We start from the raw sequence: 13,615 nt of genomic DNA on the forward strand, positions 1-13,615 counted from the left end.
GTAACAAATGTTCGGCCTGCTGCCTGTATATTTGTCCTGAGGGGTCAGGTGCTAATGCACAACCGTCAAAGCTTTAGCCTAAGTTCCCAAGTAGGGTTGGCGATACCTAGTGTTGTCTAGTGTAAAGCACTGTAGTTTAGTATAGCCTATAGATCTGGTTAATTTGGTTTAATACCCAGTCTGCCAATTGGGAACCAGTTACACGAGAAGTCCAAAGGGGTCTCTGTGGCGTTTCACTCCTCCTTCTCTCCGCAGGTCCTAGACTCCAAGGTGAACCAGGAAGGCAGATTTCTTTTTCTCAAAATTTCTGTTGCAGGCTCTATTTACACCTTGGCTAATGTTTATTTTCCCAATGTAGGACAAATTGCATATGGTATTCGTATTCTAGAGGACATGGCAGGTTTTGCTGGGGGTTTGGACATCATACTTGGCGGCGATCTAAATGTACCACTGGATCTGGACACCTCTGAAGGTAAGTCTTCAATCTCATTTGCGGCCACCCGTAGACTAAGGCAGGAGATCGCTAAACTAAATCTTGTGGACCTTTGGAGGATATTACACCCAGCACAAAGGGACTATAGCCGCTACTCTAGCGTCCACAACACATATAGTCGTATTGATGTAATATTGGTCTCTCATTCCCTCCTTGATCTCGGTCCTACATGCTCTGTTTATTCCATAATATGGTCTGACCACGCTCCTGTGTTGGGTGCTATAAGACCCTACCCCCAGAAGAGTAAGACTTTCTCTTGGAGGCTTAATGATCATTTATTAAATGAGGCTCTTTGTATGGCTGAGATCAAGGCGGCTATAGAGCTATAGAGAATTTTAAGACAGGCAACATGTGGGAGGGGCTTAAGTGTGACCTACGAAGAATATTCATGTCACACGGAGCCAGACTTAAAGGGGTTCTCTGGAGGTGGAAAAACATGGCTGCAGTCTTCCAAAAACAGCGCCTCACCTGACCATGGGTAGTGTGTGGTATTGCAACTAAGCTCCATTCATTTCTATACAGCTGAGCTGCAGTACTGGCAGTAACCATGGTCGGGTGTGGTGCTGTGTTAAAGATATTACACTGGACTCAGACGCCATCTTACGTATTGTCGGACATTTTAAAGATTCAGTATTCATTTCATATAACTTTGTGTAGTGATAACTGAAGTTTGGGTGGGGGCTCATTTCTTAGAAAAACACACAAAGACTTAGTGCTCGCTAGCACCACCTAGTGGAAGGTATCCAGGTGGACATCTGGACATTTGGTTTATGTGAAGTTTCAGTATTTGCATGTAGCCAATAGTATCAGACTCCTTTGTGTGCTTACATCAAATAGTATTACATTTCCTGGGTGAGAACACCCAATTATAGTTGTTGCTTTCCTAATTACACGCCTTATGTAAAGTGCCTTATGGTTTTCTATAAATGTCGGTCCCTCAATAAATTATTAGTCTTGTTTGCTAACTTCAGTTAAGGACAGGTATTGTCTTTTCTTTCAAGTTAGTCAAATTCCAGCGCTGGATACAGACTCATTTAATTCGGAACCCACTTTTGCAATGTGGACGAGGATGGTTAAAGCCTCGTGAATTAAAAGACCCTTATGGTCGTTTCTCCATGAGATTTGACGCCCGACGCGGGGCTCAGGTGTGGACAGCTGACCACTGAGGCAAGCTTCATATTAGTCTGTGCCGCTCTTGTGAACTGAACTGACAATGGTGCACCCGAGGTAAGCGATTTAAAATTACCTTGATATGTCACTTCACTTCATGGAATGGTTAGACAGAGTAAGGTTGCCTGTGTGTGTGCAATTTATTTAAACTGTTCACTATAACCTGAGTTCACTGTAATGATGATAAAAGGACCCTTGCAAAGTGTGTTATAAAACTTTTTGAGTACCTGTGTATGTTGTAGAGAAAGGTCTGCAGTGCCCTCTTGTGGATTGTTGAGATAGTTCAGAAAGTTTGTGATGGTGTTGAGATTTTGTTCATGTAAGCGCGGATAGAATCTGGAAGTTTGCAGAGACAAATTCTGGCCAAATTTACATATCGTTCCTTCGGGATTGATGCGGCCCCGTGATGCAGAAAGGACAGAGGCAGGAAGGACACTGACGGGAATTTTACAGTTGAGCGTAATCTCCTTGATTTCTGAAATATTGTGTGAAGGTCTCTAATTTGTTCTTACTGATAGTTAGCGGGGTAGTCTGGAGCTGTATGTACGGAGGATATCTATAGCCCTTGAACAAAATCAGGTATTCCACAGATTCCACAAAATGGGTAGTGAGCAAAGTAAGACTGTAGCTGGACACTGCAGACCTAAAAAGGCAACTGACATAGTGTCACACAGGAAAGGTAAAGAGTGGGTTAAAGGAAGTTATGAGGTATTGGAGTTTTTGAGTATGTTAGATGATCCCCTGAGTGTGCAGAGGTAGGAGACAGCACTTGATGAAAATGGTGGCTGGCTCAAAGACAAAGAGTGGCACACCCAGGCAGAAGGTTGTTTTGATGTAAGTAGAGACTTAATGACAAAGGAAAGTGGATGGGGTTGATTACTGGAGACTTAGACCAGCACCCTCTTAGACTCCACCCCCGTATCTGGGGGTTAGAGAAGATGACACGCCTTACCATTTTTCAGTGGCGGCCATCTTAAGACAGCATATTCTTTTTTATTTTATTTTAAAACTTATTTGATTCTGACAATTGCAGAAAAATTATTAGAAAAAGTGTTGCAATGTCTCTGGTACCTGCTTTCTGGAGTTGGAAGAGTTAATCAGGGAGATTTCTGTGCAGCTGTGCAGCTGGGGTTTGCTTTGTCTTATCTATGTCTGTGAGAAGTGGCCTTGAAGCACACAGAAAGCATCTGTGTTGAGTGGGGGAGACAGAGCTGACAGCCTAAAAGATTTAAAGGAATTTGCTTGTGATAAGAATACAAAAAGACAGTATGATGTGACGTCCTCCTTTGTACCCCACGAACAGACTAAGCAAGAAGAAGCCCCTAACTGTATTACAGAGCCTACGACTGACTTTTATGAAAAAAAGTGTACCTGACTTCTGTTTGAGACTTGGAGTCTGGCCAGAACTTTATAGAGAGCACAGAACACTGAACTAGAGATGGTTGAGAGAATCCTATATGTCTAGATGAGATAAAGCGGAGACCGGTGTTAGCAGAAAGCCAGGAAGAACAGAGACTAGTTTCACAGACCGCGCCAAAAAGAGACTGAGAGAAAGCTGGGTTGCGCCGACAGCCAGACTCAAGTGGGCGTTACAGGGAGGAGACATTACTGAAGTGACTTCCCACACTCTAGGAAACGTAGACGGCCCCAACAGGGCGGGACAAGGGAGGTGGTAATGGACAAGGATGTCAGCAAGAACAGTCCCCCTCTTCTGAAAGCCCCCCCAAATAGAGTTAGTGCCTTTCATTGTAGTACTCTTCCCTGTTGGCAAATGTTTTCCTCTCTGTGCCCCTTCATGAGGATTGCCGGTATCTATTTGCCTTTACCAGTGTAGTATTCCAGTATATCTGATGTAGACTCCCACAAGGGGGGTAAAACTCCCCCAGCCAGTGCTCCATAATATATGGCCCTACAGGGAGTAGACTGGCAGACTGGCCCCTTACTGGATGTTCTCCTTTTCAGTATGCGGAGGACCTACTGTTTTTGTTTGCCAGGATGCATTTATTGACCTTATGTGTTTTCTGTTCCAGAAGGGTTGCAAAGTTTCTTGAGACAAACTCCAGTACTGCCAGGAGAAGGTGGTCTTCCTAGGCCACTGCTTCTCAGCCACAGGCAGACACCTGACAGAGGAAAGAAAGCTGGCAGTCCAGAATATGCCCCTGCCCTGAGGCCCTAAGCCTCTTCACATGTTTCTAGGACTGGCCAGTTCCTTCAGGCCTGGGATAAGGTCTGCTGCCTCCAGCCTGATGTTGCCCCTTGTTAATTGAATTGCCTCTTCTCCATTTGCCCTTAGTCAGGAGGCAATTGATGCATTCCATATCCTTAAGCTGGCAAATCCTGTCTGCACCGGCCCTAGGCACATCCTATTGGATAAGACCTTTTGTTTTATTTTGCACTGAGTATCTAGGCCACAGGTGTCAGCCCAGGAACGTGGTGGCCTTACCAGTGGCCCACTATTAGGCCTGGATGTGTCAGTAGCTGCAGCAGCAAGGCCAGTGAGTTGATCCTCGATCACTCAGTTACAGTGCAAACCCCACATACCTTGCACAGTGTCTTCACCCAAGTACAGCCCAAGCATCTGAGCAAAGGCCAGACCGCTCAGACTCCAGTGTGCACTCCTGATTCCCCAGGATACACTGATAAGGTGCACAGCTCTGAATCCTTCATTCTATCGCTAGTCTTTCAGGATTCAGAGAGGGGGGAGAGAAGGGTGATTAACCCAGATGTTGAGTTTTTTCTCATAGATGGCTCCAGGTTTGCAGGAGAAGACAGACGGTTCTACACTGGATATACAGTGGTCGGTGGCGCACATGAGGTAGTACAAGCAGAACCATTCCCTCCACACAGGTCAGCGCAGGAGGTGAAGTCACGGCACTCAGGGAAGCGCTACAGCTGGTGGAAGGTAAAAGGGCAAACATCTATACTCAAGGTATAGTTCTGGGGTCTAAACACGACTATGAACCCATATGGAAGGCTAGAGATTTCCTCACCTCTGCAGGGAACCCCTTTAAGCATGGCAAGCTGGTTATAAAGCTCATGGATGCTCTCTTACTTCCACAAGAGGTGAGGATAGTAAAACTAAAAGCACACACAATTTGGTAACTCCACAAGCCAAGGGCAAGGATATGGCTGACGGGATGGCGAAGGCGGCTGCACAGATGGATCCCAGAGACTGTCCTGAAGTCTCAGCGGTGAGTTCTGAGTTGGAAAGTTTGATCCACAGGTGTTCCAGTCCCTGGTGGCCCGAGTGTCATCAGAAGTGAAGGGAGTGTGGAGGAAAGCTGGAGCCCAGATGCTGATGGGACCTGGATGCTGGGAGAGAGGGTGTGCCTGCCCAGAGCCCTGCACCCGACAGTAAGTCAAGTAGCCCACGGACACACACATATCCAAAATGGCCATGCTAGTGCTCATAAACCATCAGTGGTTTGCCCCGGGTATTACTACCCCTGTCACTAGACTAGTGAAAGCCTTTATAGTCTGTGCCCGCCACAACCCGGGTAAGGTGGTAAAGACCCCACAGAAGGTGACACCCAAGCTGCTGTATCCCTTCCAAAGACTGCAGATGGATTTTATCCAGCTACCAAAAAGTGGTACGTAGGAATACGTGCCTGTGTGCATTGATCTCTTTCCAGGGTGGCCAGAAGCTTCTCCCATGACCAAGGCTACTGCCAGAGCTGCAGCCAAGAAGTTGGTGAGTGAGATTTTTCTGCAGGTTTGGACTTCCAGAGACCATAGAGCCCGGTCGCAGAACCCAACTTCACTGGACAGGTAAATACCTGAAACCTTGTCCCTCCTGGGTGTAGAACAGGCCCTGAACACCCCTTGCCCTTCCCATGTTAGTGGTGGGTTTGAGAGACTAAACAGCACTCTTAAGTTAGAGATCCGGGAGGCCATGGAAGTAACAGGGAAACCATGGCCCGAGTGCTTTCCTGCTGCCCACCATTCAGTTAGAACCACACCCACCAGAAAGATGGGATTGTCCCCCTTGGAGGTACTTTTTGGCTGTGCACCCCGACTAGGCCTTTACTTCCCACAGGCCCTATAGCTGATGGTAGGAAACCAGGTGGAACATGCCACACAGTTGAGCCAGGCCTTGGAAAAGGTCGGCAAAAGTGTTTCTGATTACTTTTTCAGATCCAGACAGAGAGCTCAGGATGCATAACTTGAAGCCTGGAGACTATGTGGTGGTGAAGAGACACCAGAGAGACAGTCTGGAGCCTCGCAACGACGGTCCTTTCCAAGTCCTGCTGACCAGTGCCATGTCTGTGAAGCTAGAGGGAAGTCAGCATGCTTCCCACACTTACTGTTGCAAACTTACTTATTCTTCCTGCTAGCTGGTCTCTTCTGAGTGACTGTATGCTCAGGGACACCCCAACCATGACTATCACTGTATCTATAGGGGTGACCAGGATGCCCCCAGGGTAGGAGACTTTACCTACGGTTGGTGCAACAAGACAATGACCTTCTATAACATTGACAGCACAGGTAACCCTGTATTAGCAGTGTCTGATGTGTACTGGATTTGTGGGGATAGGAGAGTCAGGTCAGGCCTAGAGGCTGGGAAGGTGAGTGTACGGTGATAAATGTTCTGCATTCCTTCCTCGTGATCCCCAGGGATAAGTTTGATCAGACACATAAAGTAAAGGTAGAGAATCCCTAAGGATTCTGAAGGTCTGAGAGAGAAGCACCAGGATGACAACGTTTATATAGATACAGTGGGAGCACCAAGGGGGGTCCCAGATGAGTACAAGGCCCACAATCAGATATGGGCAGGACTAGAGTCCATTATTCCCCAGATAGCTATGAGCAAAGATGTTGGTTGGGTTAACAGGTTTTATTGTAATCAACAGAGATTTGTGATTGTATCCGAGATGCTTCCCAGAACCGCATGGCTTTGGACATGATCCTTGCTGAGAAGGGAGGAGTCTGTAAGATGGTGGGAGTGGCTTGTCGCATATACATCCCAGATGACATCGCCCCCTATGGATCCATCACCCATGCTCGTGAAAAGATTGAAGGACTGTCCAGGGAACTCGAGAGAAACTCTGGCGTGGACACTTTGTCCTTCACTTTGTAGTTGGGGGATTGGAAGGGTTTCCTTTAAGTGGGGGTGATATTGGGGATTGTGATTTTTGCTCTCGTCACTTATTGCGTGTTGTGTGGTCCCCCTCATCAAGTCCACCATGTCCCAGATGGCCGTCCAGGTGGTAAGAACCATGACAGGAGAAGTCCCGGTGTGGAGGATACCGTCTTGTTGAAGAACCAGCCTGTTAATAAACCCATAAACTATGGAAACACAATTATGTGATTTGAGTATGCAGGCCTGTAACCCCCGAGTGACTGGCCTCCAGGGGATCTGGTGAAGAGTTAACAAAGTCCAGCAGGTAAGGGCTTAGCCTACCTGTATGTACCTGGAGTTTGAGGAGGTCGCTCAGGACAGAGTTACAGGCCAGCAAAGCTCAAAAGGGGGGAAATGTTAAAGATATTACACTGGACTCAGACGCCATCTTACGTATTGTCGGACATTTTAAAGATTCAGTATTCATTTCATATAACTTTGTGTAGTGATAACTGAAGTTTGGGTGGGGGCTCATTTCTTAGAAAAACACACAAAGACTTAGTGCTCGCTAGCACCACCTAGTGGAAGGTATCCAGGTGGACATCTGGACATTTGGTTTATGTGAAGTTTCAGTATTTGCATGTAGCCAATAGTATCAGACTCCTTTGTGTGCTTACATCAAATAGTATTACATTTCCTGGGTGAGAACACCCAATTATAGTTGTTGCTTTCCTAATTACACGCCTTATGTAAAGTGCCTTATGGTTTTCTATAAATGTCGGTCCCTCAATAAATTATTAGTCTTGTTTGCTAACTTCAGTTAAGGACAGGTATTGTCTTTTCTTTCAAGTTAGTCAAATTCCAGCGCTGGATACAGACTCATTTAATTCGGAACCCACTTTTGCAATGTGGACGAGGATGGTTAAAGCCTCGTGAATTAAAAGACCCTTATGGTCGATTCTCCATGAGATGCTGTTTTTGGAAGACTGCAGCCATGTTTTTCCACCTCCTGAGAACCCCTTTAAGAGGCAAAATGCTTTTAAACTTAAGACCTTGTTATCTACATTGGCCTCCCTTGAATCTGCAAACAAAGCAAAGAAGACTGATACTCTATGAGCAGAATTGTCTTCTGTTAGGCAACAAATTCTGCAAATTGTAGATCAGAAAACCCTATGTGCCAGGGATCGCCTGAAATTTGGCCTCTTTGAATATGGCGACAAGTGCGGGCCTTACATCCCAGACTATTATCCTCACGGGTCATGTCTATCAACTCCCCCACCAAGGGTACAATATTCAACCCCTCTGGAATACTGGAGGAATTCAGGGGATTCTATGAATCTCTTTACAACTTACCAATGCATATAGCCGCGGATAAGAGAGAGGCCGTCACTGCATACTTGGCTAAGTACTCCCCTAAGCGCATATCCCAGACATTAGCCCAGGGTTTGGAGGACGAATTCTCACCGGAGGAACTCGCTCAGGTGATTAAAGAACTGAAAGTGGGTAAGAGTCTGGGACCCGACGGTTTCTCCCCGCGCTTCTATAAATTGCCGAAAGTAGATATAATAGACCCCCTCCTGGCTTCTTACAATGCGATTGCGAGAGGGGCTACTTTCCCCAAGCAATCTCTAATGGCGCATATATCTGTGATTCCAAAACCCGGAAAAGACACCACCCACTGTGCCAACTTTAGACCCATTTCCCTTATAAATACAGACATAAAAATATACTCTAAGATGGTGGCACAGCGTCTGCAAACACTAATCCCAGGCCTCATACATAAAGAGCAGGTGGGTTTTGTCCCGAGTAGGGAAGCCAGGGACAATACAATCAAAACGGTGTCTCTGATGCATGCTGCTCGTAGGCAAAAGATTCCTATGTGCCTGCTGTCTGTCGATGCCGAAAAGGCATTCGACAGAGTGAGTTGGAGCTTCATGGAGCAGACGCTTAGACATATAGGTCTTGGCCCCCTCATGCTAGCGCGTATAATGGCCCTCTATCAAAATCCGACGGTGATGGTTAGGGTGAATGGAGACCTTACTGCCCCGTTTGATATAAGTAATGGAACTCGTCAGGGATGCCTCCTCTCACCTTTGCTCTACATCTTAGTGATGGAATCATTGGCAAATGCCATTAGAGATAATTAATCTATTAAGGGTCTGCAACTCGGCGGGTTCCATCACAAAATGGCCATCTTTGCGGATGACTTATTACTATTTATTACACAACACTCCCATCAGTAATGGCTGAATTCAGAATATTCTCTGAACTTTCCAACTTTAAAGTAAACCTCACCAAATTAGAACTGCTTAATGTAAACGTACCTGACACTTTGGTGGGAGATATTAAGAATGAGTTTCCCTTTCGTTGGGCTGAAAATGCCATCATGTACCTGAGGATAAAAATCCCAACAGACTTGTCTAGTCTCTTCCAGGTTAATTATCAGCCCCTCTTAACGTCACTAGAGAAGGAGCTCCTAGCCGGGAGGCGGCTGCCGCTCTCTTACTAGTAGCTACTTCCTTTTGTAATAGACTTAAAAGGGTAATCTCGGGCTTTGTATGGAACTCCTCCAAGCCCCGGATGGCACACAGCCTCCTCACCAGGCCTAAAGAGCTAGGGGGGGGGGGGGGGCAGGTTTGTATCATGAAGGCTCTATGCTGGCTTGCTTAGCAGATGCAGTCTTGAGCTCGTCCTCTAAGCTCTGGGTGACGTTGGAAGCCTCTTTAAATCCTGCACCCCTGATGGCATCCCTCAGCTCCCCGCAGCAAACCGCGACGCATCCTTTCCCCGCACACCCTTATATAAAACATTCATTGGTAGTTGGGACAGAACGAGGAAACGGCATAACTTGACCTCCATACCGGGCCCCCTGTCACCAATTTTTCTACACCCTATTTGGACTTCCGTCAACCGCAGTGGTATAGGTACGACACGCACTGGAGGGTCGTGACATACACTCCCTGGAAGGATGGTTCCCTGCAGGCATGAGAAGTAGTAGATGGTTTATGGCAAGCCAATTGAGCAGCTTCTTACAATCGTTGGGGCCCACACAAAACCTTACACGGGAACTAACATTTATAAAACGAATACTCATGAGCAAAGACGCTCCTAGACATTTGATATCTGCAGTATATGGGTGGCTGCTGAGAGGTGGCTGCTAAAAAAGAGCCAGTCCCATACAGACAGGATTGGGAGAAAGCATTAAGTAAAACATTTGCTGAAGAGGAATGGGATAAGGCAGCTGTCTTGACCCATAAGCTCTCTGTCTCGTCACAGATACAGGAGACAAACTTTAAAATCATGGCCAGGTGGTACCGAACCCCAGCAAAACTACATAAGATGTTCCCAGCGGTGTCTGACACTTGTTGGAGATGCAATAGGGAACATGGATCCATGTTACATATTTGGTGGTCTTGTTCTGGGGTCAGAGACCTGTGGGAAGTGGTTTTTGCACTTTACAACAAATTATGGTCAGACACAATTACACCGCTACCAGAGATTGGGATTTTATCTATGATTCCTGGCTCTATTTCTGCGATAAAAAAAGGCTTTCTGAGACACTGCATTTCCGCCACTCGTCAGATTATTCCCAGACCCTGGAAGTCAAGTAAATGTCCATCAAGGGCCCAATGGGCAGAAACCTTAAACCACATAATGAGAATGGAGAGCCACGGAGGGACTGGCGGATTCCCAGATGGATAGGTACACCAAGGTATGGTCCCCGTGGATCGATTTCCGTAGCTCGACAGAGTTTGCAACGGGGCTACACTTTGATACGTTGTCATGCATTGATCAGGTACAATAGGTAATGAATGACTTGGATTGAGCTTGGGGTTTTTCTCATACTCCTTTCCCTCTCTCCTTGTGTGCTCCTTCCCGCCCCCCTACTTCCCTTATCCCTCTGTTCCCCTACATGTGCTTTCCTACTTCTTCCGGTGATGTGTTTGTTTAATGTGGTTAATGTTGTTAATACTTGTTAAGTAGTGATTTAGATTCTTCAGGTAGTTCACAAAGGAATTAACCCTCATATTGGAATTTCTAGTGTGGTGTTCACAAAGTGAAGGGTCATATATATGCAGATGAATACTGGATGCGCTATATTTGTGCTTGACTGCTTTGAAGTGTGTATACTGGCTTTATTATATATTGACTCATTGACAAGGTCTTGTTATACGTTGATTTCAATAAAGTTTATTGAACAGAAAAATATGTATACAGTGTAATGCCTTCCCCAGGATTAGCTTCACATGTAGAGGGTGCAAGTACTTATGCAAAGTATCAGCTATGTCTCCTGGAAGCTGCTTCTGCCTTCATCGGACAGTGTATGTGACATTAGGACATTTATAGCCGCACCAGAGTCGTGAAGGGGTAAAAGTAAGAAGCTTGGTTCAGTAAGTGAAATTTTCAAATGGCTTATCAAAAAGAATACTACACAGTGGACAAATGATGCAATGTCTGCAGATCATTGGTCTCGGACCCTTACTGATTTGATATTGATGAACAATCATATTAAGAGATCATCAATATCTATTGCTTGAAAAGCCACTTCAACAGCTGCCATTGACTGCTCAGGAGTTAATTCCCAGTCCTGACACCGCTGCAGCACTTATGGGTATAAGTTCTTGTGTTCGATAACTATCAGGATTAACATACCTCATAAAAGATGCCAAATGTCGGATGTTTTCTAACTGATTTCGTGATAAGCTTTTCACTCGATGTTTTATTTCAGGAAGATCACAACATAAAACGCTCAATGGCTGAGAGTTAAAATGTTCCACTATAGAAAGCTGAAAAAAAAAAAATAAAATAATGATCACATAACACCATAACATTCTCTCCCCCCTTTTTCTGCTCCTTTCTTCTCCTGCAGTAAGCAGTTTCTCCAAAGGTCTATGCACAACAGATGTATAATGAAAGGCTTAATATGAACTCTTTGCATCACTTAGAAAATATTTCACTTGATGATTCAGCTCTGTAATGAGTAAGACTATCCAGGGACTGTATATATAAGAAGCCAAAACATTAGAAATGTTAAAGGATGTTTGTCACAAATTAAACTGAACGAGCTGCACATATTAACGAAGGCATATCCCTAGTTATGTTACTGTGAAAAGCCTATCTTTATTGGAACATACCATAAAGATAGGCTTTTCACAGTAACATAACTGGAAGAGGGCTAGGGATACGCTTTCATTGGTATGTGCAGCTCGATTGGTTTAATTTGCTGAAAGGTGTCTTTTAACACTTCTTGTCTATTAGCTGTCAGTGTGAGTACATGATGGTGGGAGAGAAGACACCAATATACAATTTTCTTTAAAAAATTAAATCTACAGCAGGGGTCAGGAAACCTTTTGGCTGAGAGAGCCATAAGCGCCACATATTTTAAAATATAATTCTGCGAGAGCCATACAGTATGTTTATACAGTGCATAGCCAGCCCCACAGTATATAGCGAGCCAGCCCTCCCCAAGTATATAGCCAGCCCCCAGTATACAGCCAGACAGTTTCCCTAAGTATACAGACAGCCTGACCTGCCCGGTATAGAGCCCCTCTCCTGTAAACAGCCAGCCCCCCACCCCCTGTATATAGTCAGCCACCTCCCCTGTATACAGCCAGCCATCCCGCTTGTATACAGCAAGCCATCCCGCCTGTATAAAGCAAGCCATCCCGCCTGTATACAGCAAGCCATCCCGCCTGTATACAGCCAGCCATCCCGCCTGTATACAGCCAGCCATCCCGCCTGTATACAGCCAGCCATCCCGCCTGTATACAGCCAGCCATCCCGCCTGTATACAGCCAGCCATCCCGCCTGTATACAGCCAGCCATCCCGCCTGTATACAGCCAGCCATCCCGCCTGTATACAGCCAGCCATCCCGCCTGTATACAGCCTGCCATCCCCCCTGTATACAGCCTGCCATCCCCCTGTATACAGTCAGCCATCCCCCTGTATACAGCCAGCCACCCCCCCTAGTATAAAGCCAGCCACCCCCCTAGTATATAACCACCCATCCCTCCTTGTATACAGCCATCCCCTCCCCTGTATACAGCCAGCCAGCCCCTCCACTGTATACAGCCAGCCACCCCCCCCCTTAAACAGCCAGACAGCCTCCCCCTGGTATACAGCCAGCCAGTCCCCCGGTATACAACCAGCCCACCCCCATGTACAGCCAGCCAGCCCCTGCCTTGTATACAGCCAGTCCCCCACCCCTGTACATACAAATAAAAAACCATGAACTCACCTTTCCGATGCTCCCCCGCAGCTCTGCTACATGAAGCAGTCCGGCCGGCGGTGGCAGGTCCGTTCACACCGGCGATTCATAGCCGATATTCATGCCAACATCATAGTTGAACGGAGCTGTCACCGCCGGACGGACTGCTTTATGTAGCGGAGCTGCGAGGGAGCATTGGAAAGGTAAGTTTATGTTTTTTTTTAATTTTTCCACCGGTCCCACCAGGAGCCCTGTCCGCGAGCCACTTGCCGCCATCAAAAGAGCCATATCTGGCTCGCAAGCCAGAGGTTCCGGACCCCTGATATACACTACTGACCTTGAAATACGTCTTAATGAAAATCTTTCAGTGTTGACTATACAGTGTTGCAGACCATGTTAGGCAGCAGCCCTGGAGATCTTTGTTACCTTAAAGTGTAACCGTCATTCTGAGCAAAAAAACACCCTAAAAAACATAATTCTGCTCCAGGTGTCCCTGGGAATCATTCCTCATCTTGTGTCTGTGTGGATTATTTGTTTATATACAAGTGTAGGGAAAGCTGAGGGAGAGAGGGGAGTTCAGGTGTTTGGTTATTACATTAGTTAGTGTTCCTGTCAGCACATGACTGCTGGAGCACTGAGCCATGAGGTGAATAGCTGATTGCAGGGAGAGGACAGGTGGGTGTG

The 13,615-nt window shown here is 46.3% G+C and overlaps 1 protein-coding gene and 1 long non-coding RNA gene across 4 annotated transcripts in view; one reads left to right on the top strand and one right to left on the bottom strand.

Annotated features, from left to right (window-relative positions):
* ORC3 (origin recognition complex subunit 3) overlaps positions 1-13,615 on the bottom strand; it is a 67,172-nt gene that overhangs the window by 33,518 nt on the left and 20,039 nt on the right. For all 3 annotated transcript variants that reach the window (XM_072141984.1, XM_072141981.1, XM_072141983.1), the window contains exon 11: positions 11,376-11,509. In XM_072141984.1, coding sequence (XP_071998085.1) covers positions 11,376-11,509 — 134 coding nt within the window. The remainder of the gene's footprint in view (positions 1-11,375; positions 11,510-13,615) is intronic.
* On the top strand, positions 1,066-7,541 carry LOC140121874 (uncharacterized). Its single transcript, XR_011854213.1, has 2 exons — positions 1,066-5,431; positions 5,798-7,541. It is a non-coding gene; the product is annotated as an uncharacterized lncRNA (long non-coding RNA).

This window comes from Engystomops pustulosus, chromosome 3 (assembly GCF_040894005.1).
Source record: "Engystomops pustulosus chromosome 3, aEngPut4.maternal, whole genome shotgun sequence".
NCBI classification, from domain to species: domain Eukaryota; kingdom Metazoa; phylum Chordata; class Amphibia; order Anura; family Leptodactylidae; genus Engystomops; species Engystomops pustulosus.